General features: G+C 40.7%; 1 protein-coding gene across 2 annotated transcripts in view; it reads left to right on the top strand.

Annotated features, from left to right (window-relative positions):
* Positions 1–22,542, top strand: part of LOC133501915 (septin-7-like) — an 80,595-nt gene that overhangs the window by 35,228 nt on the left and 22,825 nt on the right. For both annotated transcript variants that reach the window (XM_061822085.1, XM_061822082.1), the window contains exons 9-10: positions 11,063–11,114; positions 11,341–11,466. In XM_061822085.1, coding sequence (XP_061678069.1) covers positions 11,063–11,114; positions 11,341–11,466 — 178 coding nt within the window. The remainder of the gene's footprint in view (positions 1–11,062; positions 11,115–11,340; positions 11,467–22,542) is intronic.

The raw sequence follows: 22,542 nt of genomic DNA, 5'->3' as shown, positions 1-22,542 counted from the left end.
AATACAGAAGACACAAACCCACGCTTTTGCATGTTTCAAATAAAAAATTGTATGCTTTTAACAATTTTGATTAAATGATGGATTAAAAATTCAAATAATGCTTCTATGACTGGACATTCATCCCTCGGCCCAAAACACCTGATGGACCGTGACAATATTTTTTAGAGTTTGCATTAATAGACAAATAGAACAGACATACATTGGTAAGAACAACTCATCAGGTATTTTATGCCTACAGGATCAGATTACTATCATTAACAAGCCATATAGTTTTTTTCTCCTTTTAATCCATAAAATCCTTTTTTGTCTCCCTAAAATTGCTCCCACAGCTGGTCATGCATAAATCCTCCCTATCTTCCAAACATCCAACTCCCTTTATATAACCCCTGACACTCTTAAGCCAGTCATCTTCGACACGTGTAGGTTATGTTGATGACCCGGGCCAAATCTGGACTGATTGTGGGCCAGAATCAGCATCTGAAAATTTTAAAACCCCTGTTACTCCAGTCCCAGATTTTGCCCCAATGGGCACAGACCATAACTGAAAGACCATACCCCTCCCCTTCGTCAGAGCTCCCTCCTCTAGAAGAGACAGGAGGTCAGTGGCTGGCTTGGGAGGCCAAGGGGCAAGACTTCTTAAGTTTCATCAATGGTAAGGTTGTCCTCCTTATTCCCTCTCCTGATGATCAATTACCTACCAGTGGACTTGGGAATTAAACCAATGAGGAGCAGCATTTTTAACGAAGTGGGTGGAGATTGTATCCATGATGTACATTGCTACATTCACTCTTGGCAGTTTTTCTGCTGTCCTTTTCCTGAATCCCATCTGATCATATACCATGACTGTGTAGTTAAACTCACTAACCATCCCACCATTCCACTGTTTGGTTTGAGCAATATTGTTATCATTTTTTTTTTTTTTTGTCTGTGTAATCAAACAACAGAGGTGTTCTTAGATAGGCGGGAGTCACTGCTCAGCTGTGGGGAATTTTTGTCTTTGTAAAGTAAGGTTAGCAACCACAGCTATATGCATTTTACTAAAAGTTCTTTAAATTTATATTTATTCATTTTGTATTGAAAGTGTAGTAAGATTTTGGTTTATTTAAAAAAAGAGAGGCCAACAAAAACTATTCCAGAACTATATGCATCTTCAATTTGAACTATGTGAACAACTCAAGGGAAAAAATAAATGAAAATGTTTTGGTCGAATGACACATCCCCATGCTCGTGGTTAGGCACAGCTGCTTTGATATGCTACTCGTAATGGTCTTTTGACAGAATAATCCTAAACTCACAATAATGATGACTGTATGTAGGCTTTGTCCAAAAATACATCATACTTGCAAGTCAATCACCTTTCAGTGAAATTTTCCGTTATTAAGTCAAAATAGCAGATTTCCTTGAATCGTATAGATCCGGTAAGTTTTTCCTGCTGGTGTGGTGGGGTCACTGTTTTGTACTCCTTGGACCCTGGCAGCTAGGGGCATTCTACACATCCGCCATCCACACGCATCATTTATGAATATTACTTCACAGCGGACTAATATGCAAGCACATTGGCTTTGGTTCCGGTTATGCACTCGGGACATTCTTTGGATAAGTCATAGTATTTGTCGAGACCAGAAGCCACTTCCGCCAGATCTGCTGTTAAGAAGTAAAGATACATTTTCTCTGTTACACTTATCTAAATGTCATAAGTTGTTTTATTTCTTGATTTATAGTTATTTTTCAACTATATTGTGTGCAAGACTTTGAATTACGCATGGGGCGCTGTTTGCACAAATCTAATTTAAGCGCTATCCATCCATCTTGTGAGCTGCTTATCCTCACGAGGGTCGTGGGAGTCCTGGAGCTAATACCATCTGTCATCGGGCAGGAGGCAGGGGACACCCTGAACTGGTTGCCAGTCAATCACAAGGCACAAAGAGATGGACAACAGTCGCGCTCACAATCACAGCTTGGGGCAATTTAAAGTGTCCAATTAATGTTGCATGTTTTTGGGATGTGGGAGGAAACCGGAGTGCCCGGAGAAAACCCACGCAGGTATGGGGAGAACATGCAAACTCCAATCAGACGACACAAGTCACATATGACCTCACAACATCTTCCATTTGGCTTACTGGGCATAGGAATTAACACTAGATACCCGCTGCTCATGTTTGTTTGAACAAAAATCAGCAGCTTTCATGTATTGTAGTTTGTCTGGCATTGTCTGCCCAAACATGGATTTTTCATCTCACTCAGTAAATTTCAGCTTTTTTTTTTGACTGTTTTGACTGTGCATACAAGGAAATACACAATGTCATAATTATATTGTATTGTAATTTCTTTTTATTTATATATATGTTGTGGTGGTTGTTGTTGTTGAGTCACTTGAGGCGCCCCAGGATGGCCCTCAGAAGCACTAGACTCATGTGGGAGCCTCTGTAGTCCTCCGATGAGGGGAAAAAAAAGTTGAAGAAGATGACGAGAGAATGTCTGGAGCAAATGATGACACGGTGATAGATATGGAGGTAGAGGGGGCGCTGTGACCAGCCTGCGTCACCAAGGCCAGCGGTAGAGAACTAAAGCAGAAACTGCAAACGAAGCCTTGAAGTCCCTTTGAATATTGCGTCTGGCCGGAGCAGGTCCTGTGGAACCCCCATTGGCAGGTGGTACAGCTGATCGAAGCGAAGTCACAGGGAAAAGGGCGCCTCCCACGGCGCGAGTCAGAGTGAAGTGACCAGGCTTCGTAAGGCTCCCCAGGAGGAGAGCCTCTACATTTTGTGGTTAAAGAAATTAGAAGTTATTCACTATTTACTCGGCACTTGTATGAACCTTTATTCAAGTTTTTTTTTTAGTACTTTTTACTTTAATGTACAGGAGTCACATTATTCTCAAGTAACATTACTTACTAGAACACGTTTGGCTATTCTACCCACCAAATGAACTCACATCCTCTCATGCTACTTACGTTTAAGCAACACTTTTTGATCATCAGATTATCTAGTTTATGGATGTCAATGATAACTATGTAGTGGCAGGCGGAGTGATGTTGGGATTGTCACAACACATAATGAACTAATTTCAGGGAAAAAAAATCTGAAATACCCAATAAAAACGGAAAAATATTGTACTTTTTTTTGGCTATAGGATTAGCCTTCCATCCATTTTCTGCCGCTGATCTGAGGTCAGGTGTTGGGGGAAGTAGCTTTAGAAGCGATGCCCAGGCTCCCCTGTACGACACCAGACAGGGACCGAACAGTCTGTATCAGGGAGTTTGGTATCCCATACTCCCGAAGCACGCCCCACAGGACTCCCTGAGGGACATTGTCGAATGCCTTTTCCATGTCCACAAAACACATGTAGACTGGTTGGTAGACCAGCAGTCTCTGAGAACCTGCAGAGGAAACTCAAATGACCCCTCCGTACAGGGCACTTAACCACGCCTCTTGAAGTTACATCACCCCACGTGTGCTAACCTCAGACAAACAATTGGAAAAAATGGCGGCGCAGCAAGAAAAGACTAGAGCAAAACTGTCCAATTTACCAGCTAATTTCTCACTCGCATTCTTAGCTAACAGTGAAATATCGTTGAAAAGCAGACAGCAGGGCTTCAAGTATTTCAGCGAGGGGTATTTCAATGGTATTTACATGCATATCGACGGAGAAACCATTGATATTAGCGCAAGATCTTTCCGGAGTCAGAGGCAGACCAACAAGCCACATATTATAACCCAAAGACAAATTCGTCATTGAAAGTTTCCTATTTTCATGTTACATATCACACTGGTGTGCAGAATATGTATGTGTATCTGTATAGCCGTTTGTGAACCGCCGTATGAAGGAAAAGAAGATGAGGCTTGATTTACTAGTTCTTTCTCTCGTTTTCTTTGTGTAACGTCACGCGCTCCCCTCAATAATTATTCTTGAATTAGTGCCGAACCTACGTAAGTGCCGACCAAGTACGACAATCACTACTTTATAGTGTCCTCAAACATCCTTCCTTCAGTCTTGGTGTCTCGTTGCATGTCGAAGGCTTTTAGGACTCGCTAGTCCGGTTTAGCTTAGCTCGGTAGCCGACAACAGAGACACGTTTGTGCAGTCAGATCATCGCAAAATATCGCTCAACACAGATCAAGTGTGTCATCATTCACACGTAGCTATGTTATGCAAGCGAAGAACTGCTAATTCATTTATATGAGACATGTATTGAAAATCAAATATAGGGCATACCTTCGTGCAAACATATCTGTTCCGGTTGATATGAGATGGATTCAGTTGATGATCTGGTCTTCCACAAAGTTTGATTCATCGAAGACATTTTTCGTACTGGGTCTTCGGTTTTGGAAAGGGTACGAATTGAACTCCACCAACTAGCCTTTCAGGATACCTGTCGTCACTATTACAAAGTCCGTGACTACACCTCTTAACCATATCTATTGTTAAGGAACCCAAATACGCGATAAAACGCTAACAAAAGCTATTCTGGGCCATGCAACGTTGTCTGAGGTAATGGCGGACGCCAAAAAGGGGCGTGGTTTATGCAGATCTCTGGTCTCTGATTGGTCAGCAACGCGGATGACACAATTTCTACGGAGGGGTCAATTCTGCCGCTTGTACCCGGGATTTTGTTTTACAAGTTTGGTGGATTGGTCCACAAAAGATTATGAGGAGACCAAAATGGAACTTTTTGGTCTCCTCTGACCACAAAACTTTCCCCCATGACTCCTCTGTATCATCCAAATGGTCATTGCCAAACTTAAGACGGGCCTTGACATGTGCTTGTTTAAGCTGGGGAACCTTCCATGCCATGTGTGATTTCAAACCATGACGTCTTAGTGTATTACCAGCAGACACATTGGAAATGGCGTTGTTTAGTTTCTTTCATTTTCTAATGATTGCTTCAACAGTGGACTTTTTTTCACCAAGCTACTTGGCAATTTCTCCATAGCCCTTTCCAGCCGTGTGTACAATTTTGTCTCTGGTGTCTTTGGACAGCTCCCTGGTCTTGGCCATGTTACAAGTTTGAGTGTTACTGATTGAATGGGGTGGACATGTGTCTTTATGCAGCTAACGACCTCATACAGGTGCATCTGATTCAGGATAATACATGGAGTGGAGGTGGACTTTTAAAGGCGGACTAACAGGTCTTTGAGGGTCAGAATTCTAGCTGATAGACTGGTGTTCAAATACTTATTTGGAGCTGTATCACACAAATTGTTAAAAAACCTTACATTGGGATTTCTGGATTTTTCTTTTTTGATTATCTCTCTCACAGTGGACAAGCACCTATGATGAAAGTTCAAGACCCCTCCATGAGTTCTAAGTGGAAGAACCTGCAATATAGCAGGGTGTTCAAACACTTATTTTCTTCACTGTACCTTACTAGGGAGGCTGAGGAGTGTGATTTCCCCCTGTAGTTGGAACACACCCGGTCCCCTTTCTTAAAAAAAAAGAGAATACTACCCCATTCTTCCAATCCAGAGGCACTGTCCCTGATGTCCATGTGATGTTGCAGAGATGTGTCAACTGGAACAGCCCCACAACATTCGGAGACATTAGAAATTCCAGACAAATCTCATGCGCTTCCCCAGCGAGGAGCTTTTCAAAGTCCTCAGTAACCTCAGCCCCAGAGATAAGAGAGCCTGCCTCAGACCCCAAACTCAGCTTTCTCATGAAAAGGTGTGTCAGTAGAATTGTGGTCTTTGAAGTATTCTCCCCATTCCTTCTTTAGCTTGACTGCATCCCTCATTGCTGCTGTCCACCAATGGGTTCGGGTGTTGCTGCCACGACAGGCACCGACCACCTTACAGCCACAGCTCCAATCGCCCGCCTCAACAATGGAGGCACGAAACCTAGTCCACTCAGACTCAATGTCCTCTGCATCCCCCCAAAGTTCTGTCAGAGATGGGAGTTCAAACTCTTTCAGACAGGGAATTTGCCTGATGTTCCCAGGAAAACCTCCCAATAAATTTGTGCCTATCAGGTCGGACCAACAACTTCGCCCACCAAGTGGTGATTAGTTGACAGCTCTAACGGAATGTCCTAGACATATGGCCACAAGTCTGATAACATGACCACAAAGTCAATGATCAAACTGGGACCCAAGGTGTACTGGTGCCAAGTGCGCATGTGGGCACCCTTATGCTTTAACATGGTGTTTGGAATGGACAATCCGTGATGAGCACAGAAGTTCAGTAACAGAACACCGCTGGGGTTCTGATCAGCTGGGGGGAGCGTGAGGGGTGTTCTTTCCAGTCACGCTCTGACAGGTCTCATTGTCATTGCCGCCATGAGCATTGAAGTCTGCCAGCAGAATGGTCCTCAGCAGGAAAGCTCTCCACCACTCCCTCTATGGACTCCAAAAAGTGTGGGTACTCTAAACTGTTTGGTGCATGAGCACAACGTTCAGGACCTGTTCCTGTTCCGAAGGGGGAGGGAGGATACCCTCTCGTCCACCGGGGTGAACTCCAACATACAGGCGCCGAGCCAGGGGGCAATAAGTATACCTATACCTGCTCTGCGGCTCTCACCATGGCTAACTGTAGCGTGGAAGAGTCCAATCCCTCTCAAGAGGAATGGTACCAGAGTCCAAGCCATGTGTGGAGGTGAGCCCAACTAGATCTTGTCGAAACTTCTCAAACTCACACACCAGCCTGGGCTCCTTCCCTGCCAGTGAGGGGACATTCCACATCTCTATGGCTAGCTTCTGTAGCTGGCGATGGGATTGCCAAGGTCCGTGCCTTCTCTCACCGCTCAGCTCACCCGACCAGCACCCGACCCCCTGTATCCTCTCCCACAAGTGCTGAGCCCATCGGAAGGGGGGAAACAAGTCACCCTTTCACGCTGTCCCCAGCCGGGCCCTTGGGTGCAGGCATGGCCACCAGGCACTCTCATTTGAGCCCCACCTCCAACCAGATTAGCTTTTGAAGTTGGTAATAGTGAAACAATGAAGTGCAAAACAAAATGATTTGAGTAAATAAAATTTCAGAATGAGTGTTTAAAGAGGAGGACTCTATTCATGTGGTACAGCTTGAAGCAGGCATCAAGTACAGGTTGAGATGGGCCTGGGTCAACTTGGAGCCCATAACAACGGAGCAAAGAAATGAGGGGAATTTAATTTCAATCTAAATTTCTACAAGTATGTGAGCAATGCTTTCTGTGAGATTTTTTTTTTTTTTTTTTTTGCCTTACTGTACTCTTAAATGTCTTCCAGATTGCTTAATTTATGTTAATGTTTCAGAGGGGCCCGTGGGGATCCCCCCCCTCTTTTTTTTTTTTTTTAATACTGTGATACATATTTCTCCTGCAAAAAGACCTCAAAGTGTGCTCTGACGAGAGCCATTAAACATGCTGGAGCGCTCTGGGCATTGACATGCTCTCAAATATTTTTTTTAACCTTAATTTGACTATGAGATGCATTCAAAGTTAACTAATACAGTCTTAATTTCAACATCTGAATTTTTTAAAAGTGGATTGTTATGGGGGCGGAAGTGTGGTGCACATGGTGCGTTGGCCTCACAGTTCTGAGGACCGGGATTCAAATCCCAGCCCCACTGTTTTATTAAAGTGAGAGAGACTGAGAAAGATGAAAAATTATCTACGTCCAGCTGCACCAAGTTTTACACACACGGAGCCAGTAGAAAAACATAATAAAGTCTCTAGGGACGAGGGTTATGGACAGCATGACTGAGAGAGCTGGAAGGCACAACAGAGCAAAGCCTGTGAATGTTATCTAGAGCAGAGCAAAGCATTGCTTTATTGGAAGCAGATGTATGATAATTATATTCACAATTATTCCTACAAAATCAGTGGAATGAACCATGGGTTTAACCAGAACTTTAATTTATCTTGTGGCAATAATAAACCTTTATTCAAAATTGTAATCAACTAAAATCTGCATTTAAAATACACATTTTTATTTTTTTTCCCCTCGATGAAATATTCACAACTGAATAATTTCTTGAAACCGCCAAAAAATTACAGATCTTATATTTCTGGTGATTCCGCTATTACTTTTACATTCCAGGTTACACCTTCCCAGATTTACTGTAGATTTGTCCAAGCAGTTCCCAACTGCTACAGCTTAGCTTCTAGACCAGGGGTGGCCAACCAGTCGGAGACAAAGCCACATTTTTTTAATGTGTTACGGCAGAGAGCCACATCTTACAAATCAAAGAGCCTTATCATACACAGGATATCATTCCCCCCTCACACACATATTTGCTCAGCCTGATTTGTTGTAAATGTCATACACCAACATGATAAGAAAAATCAACTCCTACAGAGTACAAAGACCACAGGCCAGTAATCAGAAAAAAAAAAACCTGTCCTCTTTCTCACACAGACCAACTACCAGTTCAACCAAGTCTTCTCTTGTATGGCACAACTGTCATCTAATGCAACACTGAAATACTCACATGCTTGGAGGTCTGAGTGCAATTGTGATTCACTGGCAATTTAGTGTCCAATTAATATTGCATGTTTTTGGGATGTGGGAGGAAACCGGAGTTCCAGGAGAAAACCCACGCAGGCACAGGGGGAATATGCAAACTCCACACAGGCGGGTCCGGGATCGAACTCGGGACCTCAGAACTGTGAGGCCAATGCTTTCCAGCTGATCCACGGTGCTGTCTCTGAGGCATTTTTTTAATAAATGACCCTTTTATTTTTTTAGACTTTACTTTTCTTTACTTTTTTTTCATCTGATTGCTAACGCAGGGTTCTGTCCTCACTACAACAGGCATCCTCTTTAGCCTGGTGCAGTGAACCACAGCTTGTTGTTATTCAATCATGGTATGTTTCATTTTCCATGGTATTGCAGTGGCCTCGAACTTTGTTTTCCCTGGTAGGACAGTCAATGTGGTGGTTGTATTTAGGGAGTTCGTGGTTGAGTTTAGTTTTAAACTGTTTGCTTAAACTAATAAAACTCCCCAATGTTGAGAGATGACTTGACCCCCCCATCCCCCAAATTGGTTTAGTTGTTCACCAAGTGTTAACAGTGCGGTGTTCATACAAAAATTCACATTTTTTGCCTACATATCACACACCAATTTTAACATCACTCAGAGACGAACCAAGGAATTAAAAAAATACGGCTTTCAAATGACAATTCCATTTGTTAGTGCACAAAAAAAAATCTAATCTCTGTCAATAGAATCTGTCAGAGAACGTGAAGTAGGAGCGGTGTGCAGCTCCAGAGCCGCAATGATGTCAGCACGGTCGCTGGACGCACACGTATATAGTAGCCCCTTAACCTCTAATCACGTTTGAACGAGAAATGGCACTGCACATTACGCTTAAATCACTATACCAACAGTGAAGTTTGGAGGTGGGAACCTGATTGTGTGAGGCTGCTTTTCAGCAAATGGTACTGGTGAATTTCAGATTAATTGGAGGAGGGATGAAACTGAAAGGTCCATAAAAGAAGTCCATGGAACCTTCAAGATTTTAAGATGACTTGTGTAGAGGAATAGAGCTCGTGCACGTGACGTCACCATTTTCACAGTGCCATATTGCCGGTCAAACAGAGCTGCTCGACCTTGTGGGAGATATTTAACCGGAGGAGAATATTTACAATACCCGAGACCTGTTGTGCTGTTGGTTTTCACAAAAGACAAGACAGATATTCCAAGACACCTTTCTATGGAATACCAGCTGAAAAGACCAGAAAATATCGAATGATTTCAACAATTGAATATGATGGAAAATACATAAAATACACACACGCCTGTGTTGCGATCACTTCATTTCAGGTAGTAATTATTCTTCTCAATCTCAAATTACCAAAAGTATTTATAATGCCAAGTTTTCTTATTTAAGAACAATGCGTATTAAAAAAAAAACTGTCGCAGAGGTTTACGGAGATTAGGTGTGACCACAATCGCTTCCATGCACCTTCCATGGAGACGCCGTCCTCTTTTTTTTCTTTTTTTTTTTTTTCCCCTGTCATAGTTAATGAATTGGAGTTTGTGTAAAACCTGGGGTCATTTATTTAAGTATTGGTATTTGTATTGAATACTAGCGGAAAAAAGGTGGATGTATTCCAGCAAAGGTTAATGTGTATCCGAATATGCTTCCGCGTTCACAAGCTGTCAAAACCGTCACTATGTTTATTCCTGATGAGAACAGATCCACCAACAAAGTATTCATATGCGTCCAGACTTTTATACGCTTTCAAACTTTTCCGTGTAAATCTCGACAACTTACTCACCAGATCCATGTGTATATCCAGTTGTCCAAGACAAGCGGAAAGGAATTAACAGTCCAATTTCTTATCGGCGAAAAGATCGATTTCGGTATGGGTCCTCTATGCCGAGTTTATCTAATTTTTCCATGTACCGTCGTTTATTTTCACCTTCCAAATATTTGACGGTATCGGAGAAGACTGTGGGCGTCGTGCTACAAGATATATTTCCGTTGAAATAGTATTGAGCGATGCTTAGCTTGACCGGCAATAAAGCGAGGTAAACAACCAAAATCATACTGGAACAATGCATGTGACTCCTTTTTCCATACAAGCGGCATCTTGAAATTGTCATTACAAGCAGGCTTATGTACAAAATATTAAATCAATACCAGTTGACATGTTGAATACATTTCACGTTATCAGATAAAATTTTTGATCTTAATTGTTGTACTTTTTTGTATGTATAGATTACTTGAGCTGTCCCTAACATCTGGTGAAATTTTCAGTTCAATTACAGCTCTGGAAAAATATTTGAAAAAAATACTTATTTCAACCAGTGTATTTGTAATGTCATTTTGTTTTATATTTGGTTTGACTTGAAACACATTGTCTTTTTAAATATCTCAATGATTTCTCCATCCAGCACCTATCATGAGTTCATTACAAACACTGACTCCTATTTTACCATAGTCAAAATAACTCATGAACTGGATTCATCATAACCAGTAAAAAGTTTTTTTTTTTTTTTTTACTTTACAAATAACCAAAACCACAAATTTTTTTCTTCTTTCCTATTAATTTCAAAAGTTAACGTTTAAGTTTAAAATATCTTTTCCCTCTTCCTTTATCTGTATTTCCCTTTTATACCTCCTTATTTTTCCTTTTTTTCAGTGGAGAATGGGGAACACTGCGACTTCACTGTGTTGCGCAACATGTTAATCAGGTAAGACGTTTCTGACATTGAATTAGACTGGTGAAATCAAATTTTAGATTCTCGTGAACATAACATCTCAACTATCACGGACTAGCACCTACTCTACCTCCCATTTTGAGTCAGGTATCAGTTTTGTCAAGTGTAGTTACCTTTTGGTTCAATTGTCTGACAGAGCAATGACCTGGATCACTATGAATCTTTATATTCAACTTTCCTTTTTCTTTCCCATCAACAGGACTCACATGCAGGATTTGAAAGATGTGACCAACAATGTCCACTATGAGAATTACCGCAGTAAGAAACTTGCTGCCGTCACCTGTAACGGAGTGGATAACACCAAGACCAAAGGACAACTTACTAAGTAGGATCACACTTCTGCGTACTGTACTGTTCTGCATTCCTCTCTTTTTGGAAAAAATACAATTAGAAATAGTGATCCCTTGGCTTATGAGAGCCAATTTTTCAAGGTAGGACTGTTCCTGAATTATATTTTATCTTTTAAATTAATTTATTTACTTTTGGGTGGTGCAGGTGTAGGATACTTGAGTGTAATGACTTGCGTTTCGATTGCAGTTCAGACATTCCACTGCTCCAAACAAAAGGGGCATACCCAATGTAATTCAGTGCGTGCGTGCGTGCGTATGTGTGTGTGTGTGTGTGTTGGGGGGGTGTATCACAAAAACCAAGAGACAAAACAGGAGGCCAATTTGCTAGAACGCGCCTTTGTGTGGACATTTGCAGTGATGTCAGAAAAGGCCAGGATTGGTCAGACAGACTATCAGTTCATCGACGTACAGTGTGCCCTTGCATGCTAGCAGGATGTAAATAGTGTCGTAAGTGCATGTTTTGTATCAATTATTTCATGAGTCATTCTTTAATCTGTTTTATGAATTACTAGCTATGCTTTTCTGCTTGCTGTGGTGTGATGATTTTAGTTTCAACGTGACACCATGAGTGTGAACAACATTGTCAGTAATACAGTATACACGGGCAGTGTGTGGGGAAATGTAAGAGTCTGCTTACAGATGTAAAAAGCAATTATTCCTGTCTGCCTTTTGAGCGCCATCATATGATAGCTTACATACATCTGTTCAAGTGTACTTCATTGGACAAGTCACACAACAATTTTGCACATGAGGCATGATGTCCATTTTGGAGAAGATGTAAGACTTTTAAGTGCATCTTATGAATGCGAAAATATGGTCCATATTATACATAGGCATATTAATACTGCATCCAATGTTTGTGGATTTTTGTTATTCGCGGGTTGTCAGGAACATAATCCCTGCCAATAATGGGAACACTATATTGGGCACACCTGAATCAAGCGAAGTTGTAGATAATTGGTGGACATTTTTTTTTTTCTTCTCCCATTCCATCACACAATTGACCAAAACTGATTCGACGCATTGAGCACCCCTGCTATAAACAGTACAGGACCATATGTTTACAGTAGTGAAATAGGTTTAAGCAGGTGAAAATTGGCCATAAAGTGTAGTTTAGACTTCATTGAAATCACAAAACTAAACTGTTTGCTTAAACTAAAAAACATCCATACAATAAAAGGCTTTGTTTTTTTTAGTTCTGTAAAAATTCACAGAAAAGGGGAAAGAAAGTGAACTCTTGAATTTAACTGGTTGACCCTCCTTTAGCAGCGTCAACCAAATGTTTCCTTTACTATATTTGCAGGTCAGGACGAATTTTTGAAAATTCCTTTTAACTAAACTGTCGAGGTTCAGCATGATTCTTTGGATCACTGGTGTGCATAGCTAGCTCTCTTAAGCTCATGCCACAGCATCTCAATCAAGTTGAGGGCAGGACTCTGACTGGGCCACTGTGGTGTGTTTTCTTCCTCTGAAGCCAATCTGTTGTTCATTTGTGTCTCTATTTTGAATCATTTACCTGGTGCCCCTGCGAAAAAATTTCTATAGAACATTTCTAAAACAATTTCGATAAAAACATTCTATAGAAATGCTATAGAACTTTAGGACCCAGGTTCTCTAGAAATTCTCTAGAAATATTCTATAGAAATGTTATAGAACCTTAGGACCCAAGTTCTATAGAACAGTTCAAAAGAACTTGTTCTGAAGAACAGTTCCATAGAACTATGTTCTGAAAAAAGTTCTACAGAACCGTTCTAAAGAACCGAAACATTGCTTCAACATTGTATTGTAAAGTGCATTAACGTGACAATCCCACATACAATCAACGTTGCCTTTGAACATAAACAACGTTGCTATGCTAGATGGAAATTGAGCCATTAAAACAGATTGAAACCTTTATTAGGCAGTGTGAAGCCAGACTGTTTTTCAATCAAAATACAGCCCACAGTAATACATGTTTAACATTTAGAACAAATAACTTTTTCTTAAATTATGTTACAATTAAAATATAATATTCCACTATGTGAACTTGAACTATGTGTGTCTCATATTTACTGTCCATCGTGGTTTCTCCCATCCTGTTTCCTGCCACTGCCACCGCATCCGTCAGGCGCATATTTCAGGCATGACGTGGCTGCACTTCATGCATCACTCAGGGTCCCCTCGTGGTTTCTCAAGACACATTCTGAGTTCAAAATTAAGAGACTTGGTTAATACGTCTGCCAAACACTATAACTATCAGTTAGGACTCTATCAAACACAAGAATCCATATTGTGTTTATAGAAAGAGCATTGTTCAGAAGTCTGCATACAGCAAACAAAATACTTATAATAATAATAATTGTATTAATAAATGCAATATCGTTTGAAAGTTTATAAAAGTACAAAATCTTCACCTGATTCTCAACTGTATATTACTGGTAAAAAAAAAAAAAAACATTCTGTGCAAAATATATATTTTTCAATTACCTCTTCAGGATCCATTTATTTTCCTTGAGGTTTACCTATCCAGTTTTCAACATTTGGAATTTCTGAAAATCAAAAAGAGGGTGACAAAATTGGGAATTAGTTTGTCGTTAAAATTAAACAACTTTTTCCATACTTCATAGCAGTTCTGCAGAAGCACAAGGGTCTTCCGTCACTTTCTGTTCAAGGACAATGAAGTCAGCCAGATATTTTATCTGTACGTTGATGTCTTCTTCTTGTGCTGCCCTATGGTCTTGATTCCTGCCGGTGTCCCTTAACTCAATAAGCAGCATCAATTGTGTTTTTTGGAACCCAGAACAACAACATGCACAATGCACAAGCACAAATATGGCAAAAAGGTCTTGAGACGAGTTATTCGTAGACAATTTTGGCTTACTTGCTTCTTACATGGGCCAACTCTCTTTGGAGGAATGATAGAGGCTCATGCTTGGCGGCAGATGGCTCGAGGTTGATGGTGGATGTCTTGGTTTTGAATGTCTTAGGGTTCTTCATGGTGAGGTGAACCCACCTGTTCCACTGCCGAAAACAGTATGAATAAAAATATCATAGCAACTAAGTTTTTTTTTTTATTGTGCTCTTTGGGCCAGATTTCTTCTTATAAAGTGCTTTAAACAGAACATGTATTTACTTTGATGGTCTTGCAGGGCAATTACAACACTGGCATCACTTTTCGAATCCTCCACCTCAGGAGGTTTTTGGAGCTGTTTATAAACCATGACCTGCAATATCACATCACTGAAAATTTATAAATATAGTCATGACATAAATTCATTGAATTCCTGGACTCTTTGAAAAATGAAAACAAAACATCCCAAATTATACATTCATATAAAAAATACTACATAAATGAATGACACTATTGATATGCATGCAGTGAGACATGCCAATTATGATTCTACCATACATAACTGCGGAAAAATAACTTACCGGTCACTTTTACTATATCCGTCTTATTCTGCCCCAAGGAAGTTGGGTGGGTACTATAACCCACTTGTGTTAGCTGAAAAAAGAACAGATATTTTGGATTAATTCTAAATGTAATCGGCACAGCCGGCACCCTTAATTGATGGAATATATATCCTCAATGGTGGAGGCCAGTGTTTCAGGATATTTAAAATATATTTGGTTGTGTAGCAAGATTCCATCTACTAAAATTGCGTACCACTCTCAAGATTAAACTTATCTTTTCTTCGATGGATTTGCCAAGGTACCTTTGCCTGATGTTCCAGGAGCCTGCTCGTTAACAGCTGGGATTGGCTCCAGCTCTCCTGCGACCCTCGTGAGGATGAGCATATAAGAAAATGAATGGATGGAATTTTAAAAAACTATCATTGGAAAGTGCTTCTAAAGCCCCTTAAAATCTGACTTAAAATATCTGAATAGCTCCAACAACCAACGTTATGAACATTTAAAGATTCGGAATATGGGCTAATTATGGTATTGGTAAAACAATAGAAAAGAACAATAAGTTGTGACCTTCCCGGTTATAGGATCTTTAAAATGTCATGAGTTTTTTTGTTTCACTTATTTTCATTATAATTGCATACAAAGCACCAAATTCGGCAATTTTATCGATTTTGCATCGCAACCAACATTTTTGCGAGCATCAAAAAAAGTGCAAGCAGTCATATCACTTTCATATTTCACTTGTGCATCTACTACATCTACTTACATTTACATCTATAAGTACAAATAAAACAAATGAAGTAATTTGGAAAAGAAATATATACTTACCGACAGATTTTGAGTTTTGAATAAAAAGTACTATACGGGTTGTAGTCTACTTATGTTATCCCCACGAAACCGTGGTAACTAGCTGGCTAGCTTGCTGCACATTCAAGGTTTGTGACGATAAACTAGAAAGCCGTCTGAAGGCGAACACATGCTTTCTAGCACATTCCCTACACCACTCACGACAGACGCCTTAGGTGGTGTGTGGAAAACGTTAATTTATTGCCTTCACAGCAAGAAAACTGGAATCTTCTAGACTCGCAGCAGCCACCGCCTTTTTTTTAATTTAAGGATATGACGCATTTTCTTTTTCTCCTTCAGTCAACTGCATCAGCATACAACTCACCGCCAGCTGCTGGCAGGCAAAACATGCCACACCCAGAGAACAGTTGGAAATATTAAGTGTGGCTATCTCTGCAAAATTTAATACTCGAACTTGAAAAAAAACATGTCACATGTTTATTTTTGTTGGTCATGTTGGTACTCAAGATGTAATGGATGGAAATCCAGTTGATTGAGTGGTTTTCACAACCCGCATCTTTAAAACTGTGGAATAATGGTTCAAATCCGGATTTGATCAGATGACGTCTCCTTGGTCTGTTTGGCCATTTGGTTGATAGTAATTGAAGGGTTGTGAATATAGTGCCCTCTTCAACACACTGACAGGTGGTTTCCGATTTTTCAAGATGTAGGCTTTATAATAGTGGCTTGTTTTACATGATGGACTTGCCCTATTTTGAAATCTCCCTAGTGATGACAGTATTTATATATTGTAACAAATACTTGATGCATTTTATTATGGGACTTCAGCATGTATATTAACTCTGTTGCTTGAAAATTGTTCTACAGAAATTATTTTCCGTACAATTTCGATAGAAATTTGAAATCAAGCACTCTGCCACTATCTGTTCTTCAAAACTTTCTATAGAATTTCTACAGAAACATTCTATAGAAAGTCACAGCCAAAGTTCGATATTGTACATATTCTATAGGTTTTTATAGAATTTCTACAGAATTTTTTTTAGCAGGGGCAACACCCATCATCTTTTGAGCTTTAGGTTTTTCTGCAAAATACAGTGATCAACTTGTGAATTTGTTTTTCCATTGATGGAAAGCTTTCAAGGCCCCAAAGGGAGCAAAATACTCTCATACCATGATTCTCACTCCACCATGTGTCAAGGTTGGTAGAAAGGTCTTGATGGCCGTGTGACATTTTCCCTCCACACAGGGCATTATGTGTTCCTCCTAATGAATTCAGCTTTGATTTCTTCCAAATGTTTTGTCAGATGTCCTGTGGAAAATTAGGGTTTTAAGATAGCCCCCCCACCCCCCACCCCACCCCTGAACCCTTTTGTTTAGTACTTTGAGGTTATATTTGCCAAGAGAGAGGTTAGGATGTGCGAATGACTTCTGTGTCTTCAGCTGACACCCAAAGGGCTACTTTTTCCTTTTTTCTTTTTTTTATTACCTCATTGATCATACTGTGCTATGCTCTTGCAGCTATCTTGACAGGACGCTCCTTAGAAGAAAGGCAAACAATGCTAAACTTTTTCAATTTTTAACCATCCATTTCTAACTGAGGCCTGATGAACATCAAGACCAGGGATATATTTTGTAACCTTTCCCAGGTATATACAAGTCAACATTTCCTAATGGTAAGTGTTCTGGAAGCTCCTTTTGAGTTAGGCATGGGACAATTGAGGTAATACCGTCTGATAAGACACTTCTCACCTCCCCTAATTTCTTGTGCGTAAGGCGAAAAATATTTTAATATTTAATATTTTAAAAGTCAATAGTGTACAGTGCATTATATTTAGGTATAGATTAAAAATAAAATCATTGTATTATGGTATACATGTACATAAGGTGGTAAAAATACATTAAAATATAAAAATACAAATACATTTACATTTCATAATGATAAAAAAGTGTCAAGGCGCACATAATTAAAATGCTCAGTTTTTTAATATGCCCATTATGGTCATTTACTGTGAAGAAAATAAGTATTTGAACATCCTGCTATATTGCAAGTTCTCCCACTTAGAAATCATGGAGGGGTCTGACATTTTTAGGTGCATGTCCGCTGTGAAAGAGATTATCTAAAAATAAAAATCCAGAAATCACAATGTATGGCTTTTGTTTTTAATGATTTGTGTGATACAGCTGCAAATAAGTATTTGAACACCTATCTTTCAGCTAGAATTCTGACCCTCAAAGACCTGTTAGTCCGCCTTTAAAAGTCCACCTCCACTCCATGTATTATCCTGAATCAGATGCACCTGTATGAGGTCGTTAGCTGCATAAAGACACCTGTCCACCCCATTCAATCAGTAACACTCAAACTTGTAACATGGCCAAGACCAAAGAGCTGTCCAAAGACACCAGAGACAAAATTGTACAGCTCTACATGGCTGGAAAGGGCTATAGAGGAATTGCCAAGCAGCTTGGAGACAAAAGGTCCACTGTTGGAGCAATCAATAGAAAATGAAAGAAGCTAAACATAATGTTTAATCTCAATCGGAGTGGAGCCCCATGGAAGATATCACCCCGTGGGGTCTCAATGATCCCTCGAAAGGTGAGGAATCAGCCCAGGACTACACGACAGGACTTGGTCAATGACCTGAAAAGAGCTGGGACCACCGTTTCCAAAGTGACTGTTGGTAATACACTAAGACGTCATGGTTTGACATCATGCATGGCACAAAAGGTTCCCCTGCTTAAACCTAAACCAGCACATGTTAAGTCCCGTCTTAAGTTTGCCAATGATCATTTGTATGTTACAGAGGAGTCATGGGAAAATATTTTGTAGACAGATGAGACCAAAATGGAACTCCCTCCAATTATTTTAGGCCTGGAGACTGGCTAGGCCACACCTGAACGTTGATATGCTTTTTCCGGAGCCACTCCTTGGTTTTCCTGGCTGTGTGCTTCGGGTCATTGTCATGTTGAAAGACCCAGCCACGACCCATGTTCAATGCTCTGACTGAGGGAAAGAGGTTGTTCCCCAAAGTCTCACAATACATGGCCGCGGTCATTCTCTCCTTAATACAGTGCAGTCGTTTTGTTCCATGTGCAGAAAAAAAAAAAAACAAAGCATGATGCTACCACCCCCATGCTTCACAGTAGCAATGGTGTTCTTGGGATGGAAGTCATCATTAGTTCAAACACTGCTTGTGGAATTATGACCAAAAACTTCAATTTTGGTCTCATCTGACCACAAAACCTACTCCCATGACTCCTCTGTATCATGCAAATGGTCATTGGGAAACTTAAGATGGGCCTTGACATGTGGTGGTTTAGGTTTAAGCTGGGGAACCTTTCGTGGCATGCATGATTTCAAACTATGACGTCTTAGTGTATTACCAACAGTCACTTTGGAAATGGTGGTCCTAGCTCTTTCAGGTCACTGACCAAGTCCTGTTGTGTAGTCTTGGGATGATTCCTCACCTTTCTAAGGATCGTTGAGACCCTGCAAGGTGATATCTTGCATGGGGCTCCACTCCGATTGAGATTGAGCGTCATGTATAGCTTCTTCCATTTTCTAATGATTGCTTCAACATTTTTTTTTCACCAAGCTGCTTGGCAATTTCTTAGTGGCCCTTTCCAGCCATGTGGAGATGTACAACTTTGAGTCTGTCTTTGGTCAGCTCTTTGGTCTTAGCCATGTTCCAAGTTTGAGTCTTACTGATTGTATGGGGTGCACAGGTGTTTTTATGGAGCTAACAACCTCACACAGTGCATCTGATTCAGGATAATACATGGAGTAGAGGTGGACTTTTGAAGGCGGACTCACAGGTCTTTGAGGGCAGGAATTCTAGCTGATAGACAGGTATTCAAATACTTATTTTCAGCTGTATCACACAAAATAAATCATGAAAAATCATACATAGTGATTTCTGGATTTTTCTTTTTAGATTATCTCTCTCACAGTTGACATACACCTACGAAAACTCCCCTCCATGATTTCTAACTAGGAGAACTTGCAATATAGCAGGGTGTTCAAATACTTATTTTCTTCACTGTATGTGCATGAATGTGAAACGTGGAGGGGGAAGAGTGAGGCTCCAGTGAGAAGAGATAGTGAGAGTGGATGACTCCAAATACTTGGGGTCAACAATCCAGAGCAATGGTGAGTGTGGGAAGGAAGTGAAGAAACGGTTCCAAGCAGGTTGGTACAGTTGGCGGAAGGTGTCTGGTGTGTTATGTGACAGAAGGGTCTCTGTTGGGATGAAATGCAAAGTTTATAAAACAATGGTGAGGCCATGATGTACGTCTTAGAGACAGTGGCACTGAAGACACAACAGGAAGCAAAACTGGAGGTGGCAGAAATGTAGATGAAGATCTCGGAGTGAGTAGTTTGGATAGGATTAGAAATGAGCTAATTCAAGGGAAAGCCAAAGTTGGATGTTTTGTAGAGAAGGTTCGAGAGAGCAGAATTTGATGGTTTGGACATGTCCAGAGGGGAGAGAGAGTGAGTTTATTGGTAGAAGGGTGCTGAGGATGGAGCTTCTAGGCAAAAGGGCGAGAGGAAGACCCAAGAGAAGGCTGGCGAATGTTGTGAGGAAATACATGACGGCACTTGGTGTTACACAGGGAAATGCAGGAGATGGTCTTAGATGGAAAAAGATAACACCCTGTGGCCACCTCTGACGGGACAAGCCCAAACGAAGAGAAGAATTGTGGTGTAAATGTAATCTGACGAGGCCATGATCGATTTCTGTTTTTCACTGAAAAGAAACACACCTCCGAGGGAATCCATCACTATAATGTTACCCGCCTCGAAAGAGTTTGACATCCCTGCTACAACTCATTGTCTCAGCAAAGGAGGTTAACGCAGTTGTTTTCACCATAAGATTTGAACGCTTTAAGCGTCTAACGTAAATCAGCGGCATTTGAGACTTACTTTTATTCTCCCTGATAAAGATGCTACGATTTTCTCATCTTGAATTCAGTTAGAGTAGTTCCTGCGTGCGAATTCAAACAGTCTATTGTCGTATAGTTGTATACAGTATTCTCGAAAAACTTGAAACGTCAAAAATGTATGTAACAAAATAATTTAATGAAAACACATCACGATTTGTACTCAAAAACGGTTTGAATATTTGGGCTCTCGAGAGCCACGTCGAATGCTCTTATCGTGAAGTTTCCAGACGGAAACAGTATTGAGTCAATTCAGCGTCGTTCTGCTCAACAAAATCGGTCAATGTTCTTCTCTGGTGTGAGACTCGTCTGTCTCTGGTGTCGGGATTTTCGGTTTGCCGCCTTAGCGATTTTTTTTCAATTTTCCCTTCGTTTTTATGCACTGCACATTCGTCTATTCTCAAGAAAGGACGACTGAGCGTCTGCACAACCTGTGCCTTTCTTATCATACCGTCATTCTCTAGGACGCTCGTCGGGTGTGAGTGTCCTTAGAAGGCTGGGCAGTGACTGCATTAGAATGATCGAGCGACCACTGGGACAGTCGCCATTGAGAAGACGCTGTGCCACCTGCTATGGGAGACAACAACAGATTTTCTGATTTTTCTGACGCTCTGTCTGACACGGAACCGTTTTTGAAGAAGAGAACATCTCACAATCGAGTGACCGGGGCAATATTTCCCAATCGTTTTGAGTCATATTTAGATGATATGCGGATCACTTCTAACTCACAACAGACTCCCCGACAGAATGCATGACACTATGTAACTTACTCAGGGGGACCCATGCCAGGCGAAGTAACTGGCCGGTGGGGGGGGGGGACACCTCCTTTCTCCTCTCACATACGGCCAAACTGCCCGGTCCACCTACGCAGCAGCAATGAACGACAATCCCGTGCCCGCGAGCGACGACGAACAACACTGCGGCCGCAGCGTTGTTTCCCAGCACATTGACACATTGAGCACCCCTGACTTACATTCTTTATTAAATTATGACGCAGATCTTTTGTTACTACTGAGAGGATTATGTTGTCCCTCCCAACTATTATTTTTTTTAATAGCTCTATACACACGCATGTTTTGCAACAGTCACCTTGGAAACGGTGGTCCCAGCTCTTTTCAGGTCATTGACCAAGTCCTGTCGTATCGTTCTGGGCTGATTCCTCACGTTTCTATGGATCATTGAGACCCCACGAGGTGATATCTTGCATGGGGCTCCACTCCAATTGAGATTGACCTTCATGTTTAGCTTCTTCCATTTTCTAATGATTGCTCCAACAATGGAACTTCTTTTCACTAAGCTGCTTGGCAATTTCTCCGTAGCCCTTTCCAGCTGTGTGGAATTGTACAATTTTGTCTCTGGTGTCTTTCGCTAGCTCTTTGGTCTTGGCCATGTTACAAGTTTGAGTCTTACGGATTGTATGAGGTGGACAGGTGTCTTTATGCAGCTAACAACCTGACACAGGTACATCTGACTCAGGATAATACATGAAATGGAGGTAGACCTTTAAAGGCGGACTAACAGGTCTTTGAGGGTCAGAATTCTAGCTGTTAGACAGTTGTTCAAATACTTATTTGTAGCTGTATCACGCAAATAAATCATTACAAAAAATCATACATTGTGATTTCTGCATTTTTCTTTTTAGATTCTCTCTTGCAGTGGACATGCACCTACAATGAAAATTTCAGACCACTACATGATTTATAAGTGGGAGAACTTGCAATATAGCAGGGTGTTCAAATCCTCATTTTCTTCACTGTATATTACTGCTACATCAGCACATGCACAAAGATTATTATGAATGATTGTTGTACAATTTTTTTAATAAAACAATAAGAGTACAAACAATAGTAATTTCCTAATATTTTGACCATTTGGATAACAGCAAATTGGTGGTATTCATTGTGCATTGGTAGAAG

Source organism: Syngnathoides biaculeatus, chromosome 6 (assembly GCF_019802595.1).
Source record: "Syngnathoides biaculeatus isolate LvHL_M chromosome 6, ASM1980259v1, whole genome shotgun sequence".
NCBI classification, from domain to species: domain Eukaryota; kingdom Metazoa; phylum Chordata; class Actinopteri; order Syngnathiformes; family Syngnathidae; genus Syngnathoides; species Syngnathoides biaculeatus.
The sequence above is the reverse complement of the archived record's forward strand: the minus strand, read 5'-3'. Positions and strand labels throughout refer to the sequence as shown.